Raw genomic sequence first — 23722 nt, 5'->3', positions numbered from 1 at the left:
AAGAAGCATTGTCCATTACTGTACTAGTTGTTTATAGGCCCCAGAGCGCATTTCATCTTAAAATGCATAGCTTCGACATCTTGGTTACAGCCTTCTCTTTTTTTTATGCCTTACAGTTACAAGTGGAATGTCCATAGTGACGAAGGTCAAGAGATCTGCCTGAGAAATTTCCACCCCATGTATGAGGTTGAATGTATGGATGCTTCAGAGAAAGCTCTAGTAAGGCTGTGTCCCACACCCCTTATCAGTTCAGCTATTGACACGTTAATACATATTTTGTGTAGATTAGGATTGGGAGCACCTGCTGGGTGAGCACATCACTGTCATGTATTCACAGATAAATCTAGGAAGAAACATCCCAGCTAGTGCTCCAAGGACGATAGGAAACAAGGCACCTCTGCTTAGCAATAATGGGAACTGCAGATGCTGGAGAATCCAAGATAATAAAGTGTGAAGCTGGATGAACACAGCAGGCCAAGCAACATCTCAGGAGCACAAAAGCTGACATTTCAGGCCTAGACCCTTCATCAGAGAGCTGAAGAAGGGTCTAGGCCCGAAACGTCAGCTTTTGTGGTCCTGAGATGCTGCTTGGCCTGCTGTGTTCATCCAGCTTCGCACTTTATTACTTCTACTTAGCATTGTTTTTCGATCTTTCTTCTCCAGATATTTACACTTGTTTGCATGAAGCATATGGTGATAGATTCATACTTTAAAAAATACTCACGACTTATTAATTAGAAGTCACAATTTACAGTAACTGTCGAGGGGAAATAATTGGTTAACTTCAGGCTTGAGATGCTTCCTACTGCAGGGCAGAAACACACTTGTGCAGATTCAATTTCTCTCTCTCACTATATCTCCCTCTCTCCCCCCGTCCCCTCCCGTGCCCCCACCAAACCCCAAGCTGTTCAGATACCTAGGGGTCAATCACATAGCTCTTGACAGGCAGGAGGCCTTTGCATCAATAACTGGTCGAGTCCACAAACTGATTAGCTATTTATTGCTGGCCAAATCTCCACTCATATGCAGGCCCCTTGCTCCAGATCATCTATAACCAAGGTCTGTCCAACGCTTGAATCAACTGCTGTGTAAAAAGCAGTGACACTGTGTCAGGAAACTTGCTTTTAAGAAGTGCAGCAATCCTTTAACAATCCTTGGCTTTTAAACCATTCCCTTTATCATTTCAGGCCACAATCAGAAATAGAAAATAAAGAGATATGGTCTTTACATTTGCCCAGGCAGGAATGGGGCCCTAAAACGTTGACAATCAGGGACTGTATGATTGTGCACAAGCAGACAAAGGAATAGCTAGCAAGTTTGTTAAAAACACTGGCCAAACTGACACAAGGGCTTTTGGTCTGCACCAATGCAATCTGCATCATGATGCCTCAGCCTGTATCCCTGGGCAAACTGCTGACTGCCGTAGCGAAGCAGGTCCGGCAATTATAGGATCTGCTAGATACGCACACACACAAACCTGTACTCCATCACCCTAGCCAACTGGCCATAGCACTAACAGGAAGGGGATAAGGTGAAGAGGGACCGTGGCTTCACTCTAGGTACCCCTTCATCACAAGGCACCCAGGCAGTGCCAGTAGGCACCCAACTGAAGGAGCTATTTGACCGTAACTCTGCCACCACCCTTAGCCCTGCAGAATTCAAAGGAAGAAGGCTGGACTTAGCTCTGGCAATGACAAAATCAGCATGTTTGTGCCTTCGACATGAATGCGCCTGAGACAAATAGGCTGCACTATGGGGGAGACGCTCTCTATGCCAGTTGTAAACACCAGGGTTGCACCGAGATGCTGTAGGAGTGTGAGAACAAAGTTGTCCTTCAGGGGGCACACTGGTGGCATGGGCGAAGCATCAGGCCCCACTTTCCAGGGAGAGGCAAACTCTCACAGACTGCCACTCTGGGTGTTTTTTTTAATGAATGAAGGGAGCTCTGCAATTTGAGAGGATTCCACTCAGGTCTCTCTCAGGAATACAGAGGCACACTTCCATTCTGACAGTTCTTTCACAGTATTGAACTGTCAAAGAAAGGCAAACTATGCCAGTTTTGATGCTATATTTTGAAATTTAAGGTATTGACTATTGCTTTGACAGCTGCTGTCAAAAGGTAAATATATAACATAAGTGTTGCTGCTGTTAGAGACTAAACAAAAAAGCAAAAGATAGAAGTCGCTGGAAAAGCTTGACAGGTCTGACAGCATCGGTGAAGAGAAAATCAGAGTTAACATTTCGGGTCCAGTGACCCTTCCTCAGAAAAACCAAAAATTAGAAACAAAAATGGAAAAAGTGTTGGAAAACCTGAGCAGCATCTGTGGAGAGAAACAAGAATTAATGTTTTGGATCCAGTGTCCCTTCTTCGGAACAGGCAGTTAAGTGGAATGCCAACTTGGATGGGGGTAAGGTGCCTGCTGGGTAGGGTGCCAAGGTACAATGGGAGCAAGTAAACATTCAGACTAGGTTGGTGTCAAATCCAGTCTGGCATGGAGAGGGCAGTTTGTGGTTGGGTCAGGCAGTAGGAATTTGGGTTGGGTCCAGTGGTTGGGATGAGACTAAGAGGTGGTCAGATTAGATGACGGTGCAATTCTGGATGGGTTCAGGAGTTGGGTCTGGTGGAGGGGAAATAACAGGTTCTCTGCAGAACTGTCCAGTCACAGGAAGGATTTTAGGCCCAAGGTCAGGGGACCATTGAGTCCCGGGATGATAGGGCAGCAAGTCCGGGGGAGGGGGTAGGGGAGTCGATACGTGGGGTGTCAGATTCTGGGGGTGGTGTCGTTGTGGCCAATGAGGTACGTATGGGGTCAGTTTTACTCAGGAATTAGATTACATATTTAAAAGTTAATATTTAGTGACATTTCCTGAGTAACTATTTTAATTAGCTTAAATCAGTTCCATCAAGTCTTCAACTTTTATGGAGACTCTTAGACTATTCCAAGCACAGAGGGATTGCCCTGAGGAAAGCTCAATCTCCTAGGCAGTTCCTTGCTACAATGGGGATTCTGCAAGATCCCGAGCACAATTCCAAACTACACTGGATTAACGGCTGTCTGGCCAGCAGAAAATCTGCCCCTTCGTTGTAAATAGTTCTCCGGTTTTGTAAATATATGTTCACCTTTTCCAATCAGCTGTGTCTGAGTGTCTCTCTTTAGCTGTAAAAGCTGTAAAACTACCTTAGTCTTGGTCTGGAGCAAAGGTCTTATGAGGAAAGGCTGAGGAACTTGGGTCTGTTCTCATTGGAGAGAAGAAGGCTAAGAGGGGATTTAATAGAGACATACAAAATGATCAGAGGATCAGATAGGGTGGACAGTGAGAGTCTTTTTCCGAGGATGATGACACTGGCTTGTACAAGGGGGCATAGCTAGAAATTGAGGGGTGATAGATTTAAGACAGATGTCAGAGGCAGGTTCTTTACCCAGAGTGGTAAGGGCGTGGAACGCCCTGCCTGCCAATGTACTTAACTCAGCCACATTAGGGGCATTTAAACTGTCCTTGGATAAGCATATGGATGGTGATGGGATAGTGTAGGGGGATGGGCTTAGTTTAGTTCACAGATCGGCGCAACATCGAGGGCCGAAGGGCCTGTTCTGCGCTGTATTGTTCTATGTCTTATGTCCTATAATGGGAACTGCAGATGCTGGAGAATCTGAGATAACAAAGTGTGGAGCTGGATGGGACTCCCACAGCTACCTGGAATACAACTCCTCGCACCCACCTTCCTGTAAAAATTCCATCCCCTATTCCCAATATTCCTTCGTCTCTGCTGCATCTGCTCCCAGGACGAAGTATTCCACTCCCGAACATCCCAGATGTCCTCATTCATCAAGAACCACAACTTCCTCTCCACAGTGGTTGAGAACGCCCTTCACTGTGTCTCCCGCCTTTCCCGTAAATCATCCTTCACACCCGCAATAACCGCCAAAAGAGAATCCCCCTCGTCCTCACATACCACCCCAAAAACCTCTGGATACAACACATCATCCTCCGACACTTCCGCCATCTACAATCTGACCCCACCAAATACATTTTTCCATCCCCAACTTTGTCTGCCTTCCGGAAAGACCACTCTGTCTGGGACTCCTTGTCCACTCCACGTTCCCCTCCAATCCCACCACACCCGGCACTTTCCCCTGTAACCGCAGGAAGTGCTACACTTGCCCCTACACCTCCTCCCTCACCCACATCCCAGGCCCCAAGATGACTTTCCATATCAAGCAGATGTTCACCTGCACATCTGCCAATGTGGTATATTGCAAATCTGTACCCGTTGTGGCTTCCTCTACATTGTGGAAAACAAGCGGAGGCTTGGGGACCACTTTGCAGAACACCTATGCTCGGTTCGCAACAAACAACTGCACCTCCCAGTCGCAAACCATTTCAACTCCCCCTCGCATTCCTTAGACAACATGTACATCCTGGGCCTCCTGCAGTGCCACAATGATGCCACCCGAAGGTGGCAGGAACAGCAACTCATATTCCACTTGGGAACCCTGAAGCCCAATGGTATCAATTGGGAATTCACAAGCTTCAAAATCTCCTCTCCACCCACTGCATCCAAAACCAGCCCCGCTCACCCCGCCTCCCTAACCTGTTCTTCCTCTCACCTATCCCCTCCTCCCACCTCAAGCCGCACCTGCATTTCCTAACTACTAACCTCATCCTGCCCCCTTGACCTGCCCATCCTCCCCGGACTGACCTATCCCCTCCCTACCTCCCCAACTATACTCTACAGGCTTCATCCCCGCCCCTTTAATTTGTCTGTCTCCTCTCCACCTTCGGTCTGCCTCCCCCTCTCTCCCTATTTATTTCAGAATCCTCTCCCCATCCCTCTTTTCTGATGAAGGGATCTTGGCCCGAAACATCAGCTTTTGTGCTCCTAAGATGCTGCTTGGCCTGCTGTGTTCATCCAGCCCCACACTTTGTTATCTTAGTCTTTTCAGAGTCCAAAGTGAGCCGCTAATGCAGGCGATGGGGAAATCGCAGCTGACTGTGACCATTAATTTTATCCCCCACTAACAACATCTTGGGGGGGGTTACCAATGATCTGAAACTGAACTGAACTAAATTTTTTTCAGTGTTTGTAGCAAAGGTTTAATTTCCAGCACAGATTATAACCACACATGCAAGACTGAAACTTGAACTGGTTTCTCAGCGGCTCTTGATTCTTTACCTAAGAGAAGTGGTTCTCTTTCACTTGCTTTGTGTACAGTACTTCATTCATTCTAGCTCTCTTCCTTATTCTGTCACTCAATCTCCCTTTTTAAGGTTTTGATTTTTCTTCTCTGTGACACTCTTTGTCCTAAATGATCCACCCCGTATCCTTCCACTGTGATTCCCCAGGCTTCAGTGAAATCCTCCTGTTAATACCCTGTGTAGTCCTGCTGGAATTGTATAGGTTTCTGTGAGATAATCCCCTCGTTCTTCTCAAATCCACTGAATACTGTCTTAGTCAATCCAATCCTTCTTCTTACATCAATCCTGTCATCCCAGGAATGAGTCTGGTAAAGTGAGTTTGTTGCACCCCACCATAGCTAGAGCATCCATCCTCAGTTAAGGAGATCAGAACTGCTCACAATACTCCAGGAGTGACCTCACAAAGGCCACGTACAATTGCAGCAAAACATCCCTACTCCTGTATTCAAATCCTCCTTCTGTAATGGCCAACATATAAATTCGCCTTCTTCACCGCCTGCTGCATCTGCTTGCTTACTTTCAGCAACTGGTGTACAAGGATACCCAGGGGTCATGGCACCTCCTTTCCTAATCTATCAGCATTCAGAAAATCCAACTTCCTGTTTTCAATACCACGCGTATCTACATTTGTATTTCATCAGCCATGTATGTTCTCATTCACTCAACTCGTCCAAATCATACTGAAGTATCTATGTATCCTTCTCCCATGTACTCACTCATCCAGCTCTGTCTTGTCTGTAAACTTAGAGGCATTACATTTAGTTCCCTCTCTAAATCATTAATATATATGTCATGAATACCTGGGGTTCCAAGCACTGATCCCTGTGGTACCCGACCGGTCGCTGCCTGCCATTTAGAAAATTACCTGTTCATTTCTACTTTGTTGTCTGTCTGCAGGCTGATTCTCTGTCTGCGTTGGTACGCTGCACCCAATCCCATGTACTTTAATTTTACATGCTAAGCACGGTCGTGGGTGTTTGTCAAATGCCCTCTGGGGTTTAGCTGGGCTGCATCCACTGACTCCCCCGATTATTGATTTACATCCTTTCAGAATTCCAGTGGATTTGTCAGGCATGATTTCCTTTCTGTAAATCCATGCTAACCCTGTTCAATCTCTCACATAGGGAAGGGAGAAGTGGAGAATACAGGGAAAATAATTTGTGCTCTAATGATCATGAGCATAGAGAAAAACATCAGGCCTATCTAAGATTGGTGCAGTAGCAAATAGTGAAGGGGACTGTCAGAGAATGCAGCAGAATATAGACAGATTGGACAGATGGGCGGAGAAATGGCAGACAGAGTTCAATCCAGGCAAATGCAAGGCAATGCATTTTCGAAGATCCAATTCAAGAGCAAACTATACGGTAAATGGAAAAGTCCTGGGGAAAATTCATGCACAGAGAGATCTGGGTGTTCAGGTCCATTGTACTCCGAAGGTGGTGACGCAAGTCAATAGAGTGGTCAAGAAGGCATACGGCATGCTTTCATTCATCAGACGGGGTATTGTGTAAAGAGTTGGCAGGTCATGTTACAGTTGTATAAGACTTTGGTTAGACCACATTTGAATACTGCGTACAGTTTGATTTGCCACATTACCAAAAGGATGTGGATGCTTTGGAGAGGGTGCAGAGGAGGTTCACCAGGATGTGGCCTGGTCTGGAGGGTGCTAGCTATGAAGAGAGGTTGAGTGGATTAGGATTATTTATATTAGAATGATGGAGATTGAGGGGGGACCCGATTGAGGTCTACAAAAACATGAGAGGTATAGACAGGGTGGATAGCAAGAAGCTTTTTCCCCCAGAGTGGGGGACTCAATTACTAGGGCTCATGAGTTCAAAGTGAGAGGGGAAAAGTTTAAGGGAGATATGCATGGAAAGTTCTTTACGCAGAGGGTGGTGGGTACCTGGAATGTGTTGCCAGCGGCGGTGGTAGAGGCTGGTACGATAGCGTCTAAACAGATACATGACTGGGCAGGGAGCAGAGGGATACAGATCCTTGGAAAGTAGGCAACAGGTTTAGATAGAGAACCTGCATTGGCACAGGCATGGAAGGCCGATGGGCCTGTTCCTGTGCTGTAATTTTCTTTGTTCTTTGTTCTTCTTCATTGTACTTAACATGTGTAAGAGTGGGGAATCTTCCTTCCTATTAGTTCTAAATTTGCATCATTGTCACACAGCAAGTGCAGCTAGTCCACACTAAACCTAGTATTAGAACACCCACTGAATTTTCATTATTTTACTACTGTTTATCAACTTTGAATTATGAGCTGGAAGTGATTGGTAGACTTTGGGACAACTTGTGGTAAAGGAAAACAACAAACTAAACAAGCCTTGCTTGTTTTGAGGCCAGGCCTGGAGGCTAATGGCAGACTGAGCTTTGGTTTAAAAGATTCTAACAGACACAATGGCCCCCAGGAAAAGCATTGAATTCAATAGATGGCAGAAGTTGGCCATTAGTGACTGGGAGGTAGGTTTGACAACTCTGGAAGACACCAAAGTTCAAACAGATTACAGTTGTGAATGGTAACTGAGGCCTTGGGGAGGTCTGAACCACAATTAAAGCTGTTAGTTTTAAACTATGTTTTCTGGGAGATGGTTCTGAGCTACTGCTCAGGCAGCATGAAAATTTGAAAGTTCCCTGTCAAATCTGCCACACCAGCTTCCGAAAGCCCAAAGAGTCGAATGCTGAGTTAGAAGTTTTGCTGCCTTTGCCTGTGTGAACTGAGAAGGTGACTTTGATCAACGTTTCAGGAAAAACAGCCAAAGAGTCCGTTTATACTGTGAAACAAGGCATCGTGAATGCCATTTAAGAAATCTGGCCAGTTTTATTTTTGTTTATTTGTCCTTTAAGTTTGTTTATTTTCTGTGTGTCTTTTGTGCGAAAGGCAGTTGAATACAAGTGTTTTGGGTTTAAAGGACAGACATTAATCAGGTTATCGAGTTGTTTAATTTTTCTGTCTGCTAAAGTTATTGTGTATTTAATAAATGGTTAGGTCTTTTGTTTAAAATACAAAACCAGTGAGTTTTGAGAAGATTTGTAGCTCAGGTTGAGGTTCTGGATGTGAGTTTGCTCGCTGAGCAGGAAGGTTATCACCACATCACCACCCAAGGAAACCTAAACAGATAAATAGAAAGTGGGACATAACACCAGCACTTCATCGGAGGCTCACTGATGATGTTACCTAGAATGGTGACGAAACATCTCAAAAGTAACCTTCCAGCTCAGCGAGCAAACTCACATCCAATACAAAACCAGTGTTTGGAAATTAGCCATTCACAAAATCTGGAATTGGTTAATCAAAAATCTGGTTCGGTACCATTGGAGTAATTATCTGGGGGTCTTTGATTTAACCTTACTGTTTTGCAAATGCAGAGCTAGAAAGGCTGTCTGTTTTCATGCTGTAGCACCAGGCTAATTACAAATTCCTTGTATAGCTTTGTCATCAAGATTTGAGTTTCTAAATGTTCCTTTTCCATTTTTCTCACAGTTTGAACTTCTACAATTCTTTGGAACCAGTCCTTGTACTTCTTTCCTTAGAAACCATTAGTCAGAAACTATTTCCCAAACAGGACCCTTCCATGTGGCACTGTAACTAGATTTCCATGTGGGTATGATGGATATGTGGAACGTTTCCACTGTGGCTTGGTGGAATATGAGGTTCAAACCAATCCTTCAAACTCAGTTGTATTTGGAGTGAGTGGTAGGGTGAGACTACTTTCTCCTTGCCGGGAATGATTTGAGGTATCAGGTTATGAGTCTCAGTATTGCTTTGGATGACGGCAGTGACAGAATTAGGTCAAAACCCAATTCCACACAAAAGAAAAGTATCTACATTTTCAAACTGGATTTGCCCTTGTGGCAGTAACATACCCTTGAGAAGATAGTGAAGGGCTGTCTCCTTTCATTGAAGTCAATGAAGGAGATGAGGGAGGGAATTCCAGAATTTTGACCCAAGGACAACAAAGAAACAGTTTATATAGAAATGCAGAGGATATTTACCAGGTTGTTGTTTGGGCTGGAGAGTTTCAGATATGAAGACAGACTGGGGGGCGTTTGGGTAGATCGGTGGGAAGGCTGTTTGTTCCAGTCGTTGCAAGACTGCCTCACCTATCTGTCTGGACAGCCAAGCTCTGGATCAGGTACGTGGTCAATGCTTTTGTAACTATGAAAAGGACAGAAATTGAAAACACCTACCAGACTCATCAACACCATACACAGAGATCAAATTTACAAGAGAGGAGGAAAACTACAAGAAACTCCCAATCTTGGACATGACAGTGGAAAGAAAGCAGTGACTTCACCACAAATGTATACAGGAAATCCACACATACTGACCAGGTCTTCAACTATCACAGCAACCACACCAACTCACACAAGAAGAGATGCAGTAGGACGCTGTTCAAAAGGACCACTACACACTGCGGCATATCTGATCTGCAGAAGGGGAAGAAGAAGTGCACCTCTACAAGGTCTTTACCACGAATGGATACCCCCACAGCTTCATCTACAGCTGCCTAGCCAACAGACAACACAACCAGGTCACACCAAAACCCAAAACAAGAACCACCATACCGTATATAAAAAAACACCTCAGAAGTGACAGCCAGACTACTCAAATGGCTAGGAATCATGACACACAAACCAGCAGCCACACTAAGACAGCAACTGACCAAGGTTCAAAAACCAATAGTTATCATGAACATAACAAATGTGGTGTTTAAGATACCAAGCAGAGACCGTACAAAGCACTATATGGGACAAACAGGCAGGCAACTGTGTTGCAGACACAATCAGTTCTCAATGGCAATGGGGTAGTGGTATTATCACTGGACTGTTAATGCAGAGACCCAGATAACATTCTGGACATTCTGGAGACCCGCGTTTGAATCCCACCATGGCAGATGGTGGAATGTGAATTCAATAAATATCTGGAATTAAGAATTTAATGGTGACCACGAATCCTTTGTTAAATGTCAAAAAAAAAACCACCTGGTTCACTAATGTCCTTTAGGGAAGGAAGCTGCCTCCTTACCTGGTTTGGCCTACATTGTGACTCCAGACCCACAGCTATGTCCTCATCCTGTTAATGAATAAAGAAACTAGCAACCCGCATCCAAGAACACCAGCTAGCAACTAAACAACATGACCAGATGTACTTGGTTTCAATACACACAGACAAAAAAAAAACTTTCAACTGGGACAACACTACTATCATTGGACAGGCCAAAACAGAGGATAGTCAGGGAATTCTTGGAGGCTTGACATTCATCCATGGATTCCATCAACAAATACATTGAATTAGATACAATATACTGACCATTACAATGCACAGCTGGAACCAGCGTCTACCAGAAGCAGCAAAAACCAGACCACATAAATTTGAACTGGCACATGACAACATCACTTCTCAACAGGCTCCACAGCACTTGCACCATCAAGCTTGGGCCCAAGCCTTTTAATATAATGACTGCTAACTGAACCAGCTACCTTTCAAAAGAAACTGGAACAGAAACTCACACCTTAATCTGCAAAGGTTTCCTGGTATTGATACACAGCTTAGCTGAAGTTCTGCAGAAATTTAAGGGCTGAAGTCCACGGCAAATTTTATAAAAAACTAGTTCTGTAATCACCAATACAGCGACACCACTACTGGTGTCCATTCAAAGTGGACAGCCATTTAACCAGACATTTATTTTGACTGAGATAGTAGGAACTGCGGATGTTGGACAATCTGACATAACACGATGTAAAGCTGGATGAACATAGCAGGCCAAGCAGCATCGGAGGAACAGGAAAGCTGACATTTCGGGTCGAAATGGCGGAGGGGAAGGGGATTTTGAAATAAATAGGGAGAGAGGGGAAGGCGGATAGAAGATGGATAAAGGGAAAGATAGGTGGAGAGGAGACAGACAGGTCAAAGAGGCGGGGTTGGAGCCAGTAAAAGGTGAAATGTAGGTGGGGAGTTAAAGAGGGGACAGGTCAGCCCAGGGAGGACGGACAGGTCAAGGAGGCGGGATGAGTTTAGTGGGTAGGAGATGGGGGTAGGGATTGAGGTGGGAGGAATGGTTAAGGAGGCGGGCACAAGCTGGGCTGGTTTTGGGGAGGGGAGATTTTGAAGCCTGTGAAATCCACATTGATAGCCTTGGGCTGCAGGGTTCCCAAGTGGAATATGTTATGCTGTTCCTGCAGCTTTCGGGTGGCATCATTGTGGCAATGCAGAAAGCCCAGGGTGGACATGTTGTCCAAGGAGTGGGAGGGGGATTTGAAATGGTTTGTGACGGGGAGGTGTAGTTGTTTGTTGCGAACTGAGTGTCGGTGTTCCGCAAAGCAACAAACAACTACACCTCCTAGTCGTGAACCATTTCAAATCTCCCTCCCACTCCTTGGACGACATGTCCATCCTGGGCCACCTGCATTGCCACAATGATGCCACCTGAAAGCTGCAGGAACAGCATAACATATTCCACTTGGGAACCCTGCAGCCCAAGGCTATCAATGTGGACTTCACAAGCTTCAAAATCTCCCCTCCCCCGACCACATCCCAAAACCAGCCCACCTCCCTAACCATTGCTCCTATCTCAAGCCGTACCCCCATCTCCTACAGACGAACCTCATCCCGTCTCCTTGACCCGTGCATCCTCCCTGGACCGACCTATCCCCTCCCTAACTCCCCACCTATATTCACCTTTCCTAGCTCCAACCCCGCCTTTTTACCTGTCTGTTTCCTCTCTACCTATCTTTTCCTTTATTCATCTTCTATCCGCCTCCCCCTCTCTTCCTACTTACTTCAGAATCCCCTTCCCCTCCCCCAATTTCTGAAGAAGGGTCTTAACCCGAAACGTCAGCTTTCCTGCTCCTCTGATGCTGCTTGGCCTGCTGTGTTCATCCAGCTCTACACTGTGTTATCTCATTTATCTTGACTGGTTCGGATTTGGATGTTGCTTAGCAATTTTACTGTTCCAAACCAGATACAGGTGGGTGTCCAGGGCATGATGTCTCTTGGACACACTCCTCAATACCATCCGATGAGTTAACTTACTTCATTTCAGTCTAGGATGGCTCTGTTGCTTCCCCAATTCCACATATCCATAATTATAAAATCTTACTAGGCAGGATCCTGAAGAAAACTGTCACTGTTTAGCCTAGACTTGGTCTTTAAGGTTTTAGGATTTTGCTGTGGATCAACCTTGAGATACTCTCATCGGGATATTTACCGAGTCAGGCTAATTTGTTGCCTGCAGTCAAGTGGTGTTTCCTAAACTCAGCTGGATTGATCAAAGTGTCCACTTCCAGCGGAATACCTTCCACCTCGTGCGGTCCACTTGCTGCATCTTCCAATGGTAAAACCAGTTGTCTTCACCTCGTCAAAAACCCTGATACAGATTCCCCTGGTTCTCAAATTGCATCTCAGAATCAAAAGAGGCTTGTAGTCATAATATTCCTTGATTATGTCAACCAATTCTTGAAAGGTTTTCGTATCTGGCACCTCAGGAAAAGTTAAGTTCCTAATGACAGAAAAAGCAGTAGCAACACAGAATGTCAGGAGAATTACCTGTTTAGTTTCCCTTCTGCTACCACAATTGTTGCTTGCCTGGAAAAAGATACCACATTCCTTCCACATTGTGGGCCCACTGCTTGACATCAGGGTCGAAAGAGTCAAGCTTCCCAAATAGAGACATGATGGAATAAAATGCTTACTCCCAGACTTCAAAATAACTGCCGCAAGCAAGTTTCTTCAGTATGTGCCTTACTCTCATCATGACTGAAATAACTCTTCAGAGGCTGGCATCCCATCACTAATCACCCTTTGTTTACAAATGCATAGCCTTTCACAATAGCACTGCCTCCCACTGAGTCAAGCGTTCAGGTTTTAAAGAAATAATGGGAACTGCAGATGCTGGGGAATCCGAGATAACAAAGTGTGGAGTTGGATGAACACAGCAGGCCAAGCAGCATCCTAGGAGCACAAAAGCTGACGCTTCAGGCCTAGACCTCTCTCTAGGCCCGAAGCATCAGCTTTTGTGCTCCTAAGATGCTGTTTGGCATCAGGTTTTAATATCCCTGACATTCACCCCTTTTATACATCAGCCAGCTCTTCACTAATTGGACCAGATGAACAATCCCAAATCAGGGAACTCAAATTCTAAGATAACAAAGTGTGAAGAACATCGGTGGTTCAGTGGTAGAATTCTCGCCTGCCAAGCGGGAGGCCTGGGTTCGATTCCTGGCCGCTGCAACTCAAATTCAGCTGGCTGACCTCATTACAATCACTACAGCAGATTAAATAAAAAGATAAAGTCACTATACAGCTGCTCTTTCATTACAGACACAAACAACTAGAGGTGGTTTAGGGTCATCATGCCTCAGTTGAGGGGAACGATTTATAATGAGAGTCTGTCGTGATAATCTCAGCTAGTGCAGCAATTGATCCGATGCTGTTATCAACACTCTGCACTGCAAAGTCTGCACTGCACGGTCCATCCAACTGAACTAACTGGACCCCCAACCCCAATAATAGCACTAGTATACAAATAAAGCATGCTGTCACATCAACATACTGTGTCCATTATTTTAACATCGGTGTTAACCCACTTCTTGCAAAACGGTTAATCCCTCTGCTGACAGAGGACAAAAGGCATTTTACATAAACAAATTAAACAGGTATTATCTCTATTACCTGTGAGATAATGTTGATTTAAGTTGTTTTACAGCATATACATTTGTACATTATCTAGATCACAACAGTTAGTATTTTCACTTCTTAGTCAAAGATGTCTGACACTGATTCCTAACAACTGCCATCAATTAGAAACCACTGAACTAACAAGAACATTTACTCATACTATTAGATTACATGTAAAATCCTTTAAAATGTTAAACATTGTTTAATAAGGTAAAATGGGGTTTTTAATGGCTTAACAACTTCATTAACACCATTGAGTATTTCTGGCCCTGAAAATGACTAATGTCATAATAATGGAATTACATTTTTCTCATCTAAGATTAAAAAGAAACCAATATTTCTATTTTGCAGCTTGCTTCTGTATTTCAGCTTCTACCTTAATCATATATGTATGTCCCAAACTTCATATCATTTTCTTTAAAATGATCTCTAAAAGTGAAGGATAATCAGTGATTTTAACTTCCTAGCTTGTCCATGAGACTTCTTCTGCTTGATGACATCACTGCTGTTGGATGCCTAAGATCTACTTGACTTGGCACCAGATTCAAATTTAATATTGAGAAAAGTTAATTCCATGCCATAAAGGTCACCAGATCTTTGTGACCAGTTTTCTTTGAAGTTAATAGCTGGAGTGATTGTCCTGCTGCTAAATGCAGAATCCAAGATATTGACTTACACTAAGAAAAAATGTCAAAATACTAACTTCTCAAATATGGAGAATTGCAATTAGTAAAAGTAGAGTCTTGTCTTTGGTACTGAATTCCACAGTTTATAAATACCAACTGGAATTTGACCTGAGTAGCTATGCTGCTGTACATAAAATTATTAGATAATTTGCTAATATTAGGCAGCATGCCGCTCTCACACGTTCTTTTAACCAAAGAACTCTAACAGTAGAAAGAGCTAATAAAGCTTTCATACTATTGATGGTTTTCTTGGGAGCTTTGTACAACTGATTAAACAGTTGTAGCTGAATTTGCCTTCCGAGAATGCAATAGTTGCTTTCTCAAAATTCACAAGGATTTAATTCTATGAACAACTGCTATGTAATGTCAAACTTGATTAGTAGATACCTCATTAGAAATCCTCTGTTTAGTTTTAGCCCTTATTGGATATATTCCACAGTGGACACGATTGGTGAAAGAACATGTTTACGCAGTGATTCTATAACTCATAGCTCTGATGAAAAATTCATATAAACCCCTGAAGAAATACATAAGATACTTTAGTGCACTACAGATGTAATTAAGAGAACCCTGGAGTGCATCTGAGATGTCTCAACCAGTCTTTGAGTAAACTATAATAAAATTCCGTGATAATCTGACATATCTCTCCGACTTGTTATATACTCCATGTCATATTCATGGTACATGGTCATACCTGAACTTAAAGGCAAATTAATTTTTTAAAAGCTAGGATCCCAATTGCTTACGCTTTTTATGAAAACAGAAGTTCAAAGGAACTAATAGTGTAGTTTTCATATCATTGGACTAGAAATCCAGACACCCATGCCATGCAGATGAATGTTCTGGGGCCATGGGTTTGAATCTCATACGGCAGATGATGAAATTAGGATTCAGTAAAATTCCAGAGTTAAAAGCTGGCCCAATGACGTTCATGTCACTTTGTTGATGGCTGTTAAAATCCCATTTGGTTCACTCATGTATTCATTTTCCTTGTCTGGACTATGTAGGACCTCAGATCCACGGCAATGGAGTTGACTTCTAACTGCTTTCTGAAATTAAGGAAAGGAAAAGAAAATACTGGCCGGATCTGTGACATCCATATCCCATGAATGAATTTTCATAAATTCAGTGCTTTTGCACTCAAAAGTGCAACACACTTGATAGTTGGTAAATTGGAGTTACAATGTTGTTTCCTGCGTTGCTTTTGGTCATTCTAAAATCAAGTTGTACCTCCTTAGAATCATACCCAATCACAGTATAATTGAGAAGTACAGAGCTGAATGCCAGAAACAATGTAACGAAAGGATTGCAGGAATGATACAGAAAGATATCATGGTGTAACTGAAGACGAAAAAGGCCCTTCCTGCAAATGAGGATTAGTTACTCTGAACTAGAAATGAGCAACGATGAGAAGCATCATCAGCAGTATGTACCTGGCCATGAGGGAGTTAAGGGAGCAAGGGGCTAGGAGACTATGTAGATCATATCCTCACAAAAGGGTGTATCAAATCAAGTTTCCTAGAAATGTCACAGTATTTGCGCTGCATGAGGCAGTTCATGGCTAGGCAAATTGCTTTCTGACGTATGAGCTTGTGGGCATGCCCTAACAATAGCTGCAAAAGTCACTGTTGGGTTGTTGCAAGGATCAAATGATGTCCTGGACAACATTTCTCCCATGGCTGCTCATCATTGCAAAATGCAGTTCACGGTTGCGCTGTCAATGTCAGTTGCATCTTACAGGGAGTTTCATAAAGATACTTCAATGAGGCACAGACAGTCTCCACATGCCTCCATTTAAGGATTTCATCAGGTGTTGACCATCAAGGCAACAAATGCAAGGGCAGTCTATGTCATAAGGCTTTGCATAATGGAGAGATACTAGTCAGAAGGTCCAAGGAACCATCGCTGATGACAGTATCCTATGAGAGGTGGCTTCCTCAACATCATTTCTGACATCAGCAGCTCTATGATCACCATTTGAGCATCTGAGTAAATGACCAATTGGAATGCAACAGTTATTTATGCATCTTTGCCACTGCAGCTGCTGACCACTGAAAACAGTAGCATGTTTCATATATTCTGCATGCCACTCCTCCATACAGGATAATGCTGCATTCAGCTTTCTGTAAAGATGCCACTCTGGCAATGAAACAGCTTGTGTCATCAAAGTCCTAATAGAAGACAGGGCACAGGTGACAGATGCCTCCAATCTGTGCCTATTATTTTGGACCACATCAAGGAACTTTGAGATGGGCACACATCTCCAGCTCTTGGCCTAGGATGAGTCACAACAAGGTGCTTATGAGCCTATGCACCACACCATGGCCATGTCTGTTCTTCATTCTTCACAGAGGATTGACCATAGCTACAGTTGACTTCAACATCTCTTTCTGTTCACTTGTGGCTTCTAATTGACTCTGTCTCACTAGCTCTAAGAACAAAAGAGTATCCACTGATTGAAGTCTATCTGTATTGGAGAAAGGGTGGCTTGAGTGGTGTTACAGTGTAGCCTCACTACTCAAGTCAATGAAGATATCTCTTGATTTGCAGCTACTCCCTCTCCACATCTGTCTCCAAGACATAGGAAGTGATGATGCTAAATCACATCTGTCAGCAGTTGCTTCTGCAGGGCACAATCAACTCATTAGAGCTAATGGTAAGGTCTTAAGGAAATCATGGAGGAAGGAGTTCTATCCCAATCATCTGGAGATGATCAGGTCTTTTCACCAAGTTTTGGACAGACTTTCATCTTGTCATCACCTACTAAATAAAAACCAAAAACAGTGTGGATGCTGTAAATCAGGAACAAAAACAAAATTGCTGGAGAAGCTCAGCAGGTCTGGCAGCATCTGTGAAGGAAAAAATAGAATTAATGTTTCAGGTCTGGTGACCCTTCCTCAGAACTGTTCTGATGAAGGGTCACTGGACCCAAAACATTAACTCTGTTTTTTCCTTCACAGATGCTGCTGGACCTGCTGACCTTTTTCAGCAACTTTGTTTTTGTTGTCATCACCTACGCACTGATATACTGCAACCCTAGGCTGTCTCATGTCAGAATGGTCATATATGGCCAGCAACATTTGACGAAGTCCATTCTCTTGAGCAGTGCACTCTTTCCTTTCCTGCAACCTAGGTGAGAGTTAGGACAATGTTGCCCTTCCTCACTGCTTCGAGATACAGTGACAAATTTATGTTACTGTCTTCAGTGTTGTGATTCCCGCTTTTGCTGTAGATCTGAGCTAAGCTCCTGGGAATCTAAGTCTTGACTATTCTAGAGGACAGCGCTCTCTTGGGCTGCTCAGCTCATGTGTGCTTATGACTGTGGGCCTGTCTTACATTTCAGAGGTTTATACCATTAAGTTTATTGCACCATTTTATTTATAAATTATTATAGTTTGTGACTAACTTTTAAGTGTAAAGTAGATGTCGGAGGTCACTTGACCTGTGCTGGAGTTTGCAAGACAGTAAGTCTAAGTAGTTCCACTGTGAGAGAAAAAGACTCAAGTTATTTTATTGGCAGAAAGATGAAAATTATTTACACTTGGAGGCAACGACAGCAATTTCTATATCTACCATAAGTAAACCCCGAATTTCCCAGTTTTAAAATATGAAAGCTCGATTTGTTATTCTTTCAATTATTCATCAAATGTTTGAAGCTCTCAAAAGTTCTTCGTGAATTGAGAGACCACTGTCAAACACTCTCCTCTCCTTCTGCTCTACCATTGTCCTCATGCTTCTTCCATTTCCCATTAAACTGGTAATCACAATAATAGCTGTCACTTCGCTTGCACATCACACCAGTCTCGCTACTCAATCGTCTATTCCATGCCTCTGCCATCTCTAATTGGATGGTGTACATGCATCCTGGCCACTAATTGGTCTGCTTGTTAAAAATTGTGATGGTTACCTGAGGAGACAGAGTTAGGATGAAAGATCAGTCCGTTGAGTCTGTCCCATCACGCTCAGTTTCGGAGATTGCACTGCCTCCAGAGTTTGATCTCTAATGCTAATGAATATGATCTTGGTCCCAAATGCTTCTGTGCTCGACGAATTTAACATGTTAGCTATCTTGTGAATCAAAAGTGTTTGTAACACTATCATTGCTCCCATGGATATTTCTTATGCACAATCTTCACTATGTTTCCTTTAACTCAGTTTGGTAATGAAACAATATTTCATTTATCATCTTGAGATTATCTCTGGCCTTGTATGAAATAGAGTGTGCAAAATTAGTCAATCAAGGGGAGAATACTGTTATCAATTTTGTAGCAGGATTTGTGCTAATATGAGGAAAAGGAAAAAATTAAAGCCTTATTAGGTTTATTAACTATTACACTATCATAGCTCCCATGGATATTTCTTATGCACAATTTTCAGTATGTTTCCTCTAACTCAGTTTGGTAATGAAACAATATTTCATTTATCATCTTGATAAAAAAGTAACAAACATTAATTATTTATTAATGTTGTGGCAGTTATTGAGCGTGGCAGAAAAGAGCAGGCACTAAAACAGCTTTTATTGTCGTTGCATACCTTATTTTTGACTTCCTCAGATACTCTTCAGAATGTCCAATACAATGTATGAAAAAAACCATGTAATATCAATTACCAAATATCAGCCACTGCAAACTGGCTAAATCAGAGACTGAAATACAAAAAGAAATCATTTCCAGGGAAGTGGAAAGTCAGAAACCAAAGCATATTTTTATTATATGCTTAGACTAATAAACTAAAGAAAGTAAAACAAAATTCAAGGATTGGAGATAATTAATTAGTAACTAAAATTCAGAGAAAGAAACAAAAAGAGTATAAATGCATTTGCTTGCTAACATATTGCTGAATCATGTCTTTGTGATCAGATTTATGAAATAGCTTTGGTACACAAATCACACAGGCTGCTATTTCTTGGAGAAATGCCACATAAGGATGTATAATAAAACAACATACAAACTGAACATGACAGTCAGTTCTGAAAATAAGCTATTACCTGTTTGCTAGTAGTGCCCTGAAGGTCAACTGACTCAGTTCTAGATTACAATGCAGCAGTTTTGGCCAATCCCAGTTCCATTCAGTTATAGCTGACTGTTGATAAATGAAAATAAAGATATTGTTAGTTATTAATCAGAACAAATATGATAAGTATATTGCAGCTCCAGCTGTGATGGACTAAGAGAAGGAGGTCTTGAACAAGAGCTGAGACAGAAGACATCAATCATGTACACACAAAAGCTTTTTATTTTAATAAGATAACAATTAATTTAGGTATGTTCTCATTGGTTATTAAACAGCTAAATCAATTTTGCTGTTCTTTTAGGTCACAAGGCGATTTCCACCCCACTTTTGTAACTAGTCCCAGCCTGTGTTTTTGCGGGATCACTTATTTTGCAAGGAATTTTGTGGGTAAAATAAAAGTAACAAACAAAACGTCTTACAGTAAAGTTGGGTTCAACAGTAATGATTATTAATAAATTAACTGATTGATGAGTCCAGAAGGGAACTTTATTCAAAAAGAATGTGAGCTGAAAATTTTTGTGTTCCAGCACTGTGGCACTTTGAACAAAGCACTCTTGTGGGCTTATATGATTAACGAATTAGCCCTATTGCACTTTTAATAGAAATTTGTCCTCACAAAAACAAAATTTAAAAAAATCTTGGCCCTGCTTTGTTAATATACATGCAGAGGAATAAATCCTAATAACTATTTCTCACTACATAATTAAGGGCACCTCTGGGTATCTGCTACATGAGCAGTGGACAGTGCTGAATAAAGGAATGAAAATATAGCGCTAATTGAGGTTTAATTGGATGAGTGGCAAGAACAGCAATGCTCTAAAGGATAATAAAATGTGAGGCTGGATGAACACAGCAGGCCAAGCAGCATCTCAGGAGCACAAAAGCTGACGTTTCGGGCCTAGACCCTTCATCAGAGAGGCCCGAAACGTCAGCTTTTGTGCTCCTGAGATGCTGCTTGGCCTGCTGTGTTCATCCAGCCTCACATTTTATTATCTTGGAATCTCCAGCATCTGCAGTTCCCATTATCTCTCATGCTCTAAAGGATATAGGTTTGTATCCAAGTGATACCTAGTAATGGAAAAGTTCATGATAAAGAAAATCCTTCTCCTTAGCTACACATTCTTATAATTCAGTTCTCGTTAGAGGCAGGCAGAGATTCAATCTGCACTCAACTCAATGTGAAGTTAAGAGAAAAGAAACACTGCTGACGCTGGAGGTCTGAAGCAAAAACAGGAAGTGCTGGAGCAATTTAGTGGGACCAGCAACATCTATGGAGGAAAAAACAGTTTGGGGTCAATGACCCTTTGTCAGAACTGAAAACATCTGGGAAAAAGGTGATATGTATGTTGCTGACAGCAAGAGAAGGGTGGTGAAGGAGTGAGACAGAAAGATGGACATTGTGCCCAAATTGACAGCAAGAGCGGGTGTCACCCAGCGAGTGTCGGAGACAGAGCGCATGTGTCTCAGGGCCCAAGTTGAAATTTAACAATTTCAGAGCATGAACTATCTCCTTCAATGTTCATTACCCACCCTCATGTGTTCTGTTTGTGTTGCTCCCAAAACAGTCAACCCACTTTCAACTATTGACAGATCCTGTTAGCACTATTCAGCATTAACATCACCTTCCAGATTATTCAGAGATAGTAAGAACTGCTGATGCTGGAGTCAGAGATAACACAGTGTGGAGCTGGAGAAACATAGCAGGTCAGGCAGCATCAGAGGAGCAGGAAAGTTGACATTTCAGGTCGGGACCCATCTTCAGATTACTATCAGCTATCCCTTTGCTTTCGCTCTCTCTCGGCAGCATCTCCATTTACCCACCTTGCTTCTTTTCCTGCATCACCCCCTCAACCTCAACACCATTATCAGCATAAATACCACCTTTTCCAAGCTGCTTTCAGTTTTGACGAAGGGTTACAGCCTCTGTTGACACTCACAAAGTCCTTGCCTAATTGTAACCAAGTATGTCACACATCAAAGTGATATGCAAGACATGAGCTTCTGCATTTTCACAACAAATTGTAAGTGACCGTGTTTCAATATATTAATATATATTGTTAGACATTTGGTTCAATATCACAGATACAAAGAAGTAGATGTTCATTTGAAATCCCAGCCTGATCTCTACTAATACTGTCAAACTGCTATTGGAAGTTAAGTTGGTTAATTTCTGGTGAGATTACTAAATGGAACAATGAGGCAGAAATTTTTGTCTATTGATGTCTCACTGAAACGGAACATTTCAGTCCTCTCAGTCAATGAGGGAATGACAATAGTGGCTGTCATAGGATAACTCTAAGCTCAGGATAGTCATCCTTCTGGCTGAAAAGACATTGCATGTTGGCAAACATCTTCTGTTAATAATCAAGTAAAGAATTAAGTGGAAGTAAAAATACAGTAAACATCAACTTTAAAATTGTAATTTTTAAATATTGAAAGTCAAACCATTTAATACAAATAAGCAGTAAATTGAGCTAAACAAATATAAGAAAAGAAAATTTTTAGAGCAAATTTAAATTGATTTTAGTGCTATGGTTTCAAATAACAGGTTACGAAATTTGAATATTAGTAGGTATCACCATGGAGCAGGAAGAATACAAATTTGAATCCTATTCCGTTCACTTCCTGTGTGGGGGGGAAAAAGCGCTGGGAGAAGCAAATGTTATCTTCTTAGAGTGGAACGAAATTGGGCATATGTTCCATTTGGTTAGCACTTTATGTCTCATTGAGTACAGTTATGTCTAACTGAGGTTGCGCACTGGGATACAAGTCCCAGCATTGTCTCAATTGGATTGTAAAATGCAGAATTCCCTAATTTATCCATCCTTTAGTCCCAGGTTGACAGAAAGCATGGACGAGGTTTCTATACTTAACAAGAATTGTTATTTATGACATATAGATATATCCCATCTACAGATAAGCAATTATGAACTGATGACATACATCAAACTAATTAAAATTAAAATTCTAATCTCCTTATCAACTCCCATCCCCATGCACACACATATGGTTAGACATAGCCAGGGAAAAAACACATGGGCATAATGGGCGGAGAGAAAGACTGGCAAGACAGTTCATTGGTCCCTGCTCACAGAATTTGCTGAGATACCCTTTTTGGCTTGTCAGGAAATGCAACTCCTTGATTTTTCTTCTCCAGATACTTTCACTTGCTTGCAGATGGTACAGGATGGCTGGATGACACTTATTAAGTTTTTGGCTTACTGGTTGAGGGTCACAGATTAAAAAGATAGTTCCTGTCCTTGTGAACATCTTATTGTTTCACCTCAAACATTCATACCTCTAAAGCTGTTCAGCTTCCTGGGAGCCAATCACTTAATTATTGGCAGATAAAACGCTTATGCCATTGATAACTGGTCACAAGTCCACAGACTAATCAGCTATTCATTGTCAGCCAAATCTCCATTTATACACACCCTTTGCTCCAGCTCATTTGCCAACTTCCACTACTCCTCGAACAAGCAGTTGTGTACACACTATTTATAATGAGTGTCAGGTTACTTGCTTTTAAAAAAATGCAGAAATTCTTAAACAATTGTGAGTTTTTAAAAATGTTCTTTTCCCATTTCAGTCCATAGTCAAAAATAAATAGAATAGAAAAAGGAAATTAACTTTATAAGACAATTGAAACTGCAACTTTCAGAGACCTGCAAGCAGATCCAGCACCAGACTTTGGGCAGACTTAATACAAAAAGTTATGGCATGTAAAACGTAAATATTTATTATAAAAGCTGTTAAAATAACTAACAAGAAACCATTAAAAAACCTTTCATTCCACTGTCATTTTTATTGTGAAAGTTACCTGGTTAAAATTTCTGGTGCCGATATGGTTAAAAGCATGCAGAGGATTAAATATCAAAGGCTGCTCAACATCCTGCATTCTAAGTTGCCGAGGTTTCTGCAGGGACCCCTTCTCATCTGAAGAGTGCCAAGAATAAATTTGCTCCTTTAACTGATCCTAAATGCAAAAAGGAAACTATTAATGTCAAACAAATAACTGGTGGAACAACAAACAACCCTATTTGTACTAGTGCTTATTTTCAAATAAATCAATTTGAAGTCTAATATTTTTTAAAGCTTTTTAAAAAAAATCCAGTGAGTGAAGTATTCAATAGAGTGTCAT

The 23722-nt window shown here is 42.1% G+C and overlaps 1 protein-coding gene and 1 non-coding gene across 8 annotated transcripts in view; one reads left to right on the top strand and one right to left on the bottom strand.

The window, feature by feature from the left end:
- The window catches only part of kiaa0825 (KIAA0825 ortholog), a 398499-nt gene that overhangs the window by 187940 nt on the left and 186837 nt on the right, over positions 1-23722 (bottom strand). For all 7 annotated transcript variants that reach the window (XM_048528205.1, XM_048528203.1, XM_059644749.1 and 4 more), the window contains 2 exons: positions 23402-23557; positions 19556-19650 (listed from right to left, as the gene is read on the bottom strand). In XM_048528205.1, the coding sequence (XP_048384162.1) occupies positions 19556-19650; positions 23402-23557 (251 nt within the window). The remainder of the gene's footprint in view (positions 1-19555; positions 19651-23401; positions 23558-23722) is intronic.
- trnag-gcc (transfer RNA glycine (anticodon GCC)) lies at positions 13365-13435 on the top strand. The gene has a single exon. It is a non-coding gene; the product is annotated as a tRNA-Gly (tRNA).

Source organism: Stegostoma tigrinum, chromosome 3 (genome assembly GCF_030684315.1).
Source record: "Stegostoma tigrinum isolate sSteTig4 chromosome 3, sSteTig4.hap1, whole genome shotgun sequence".
In the NCBI taxonomy this organism is placed as follows: Eukaryota; Metazoa; Chordata; class Chondrichthyes; order Orectolobiformes; family Stegostomatidae; genus Stegostoma; species Stegostoma tigrinum.
Note: the sequence above shows the minus strand (reverse complement) of the source record. Positions and strands in the feature narration are given on the sequence as shown.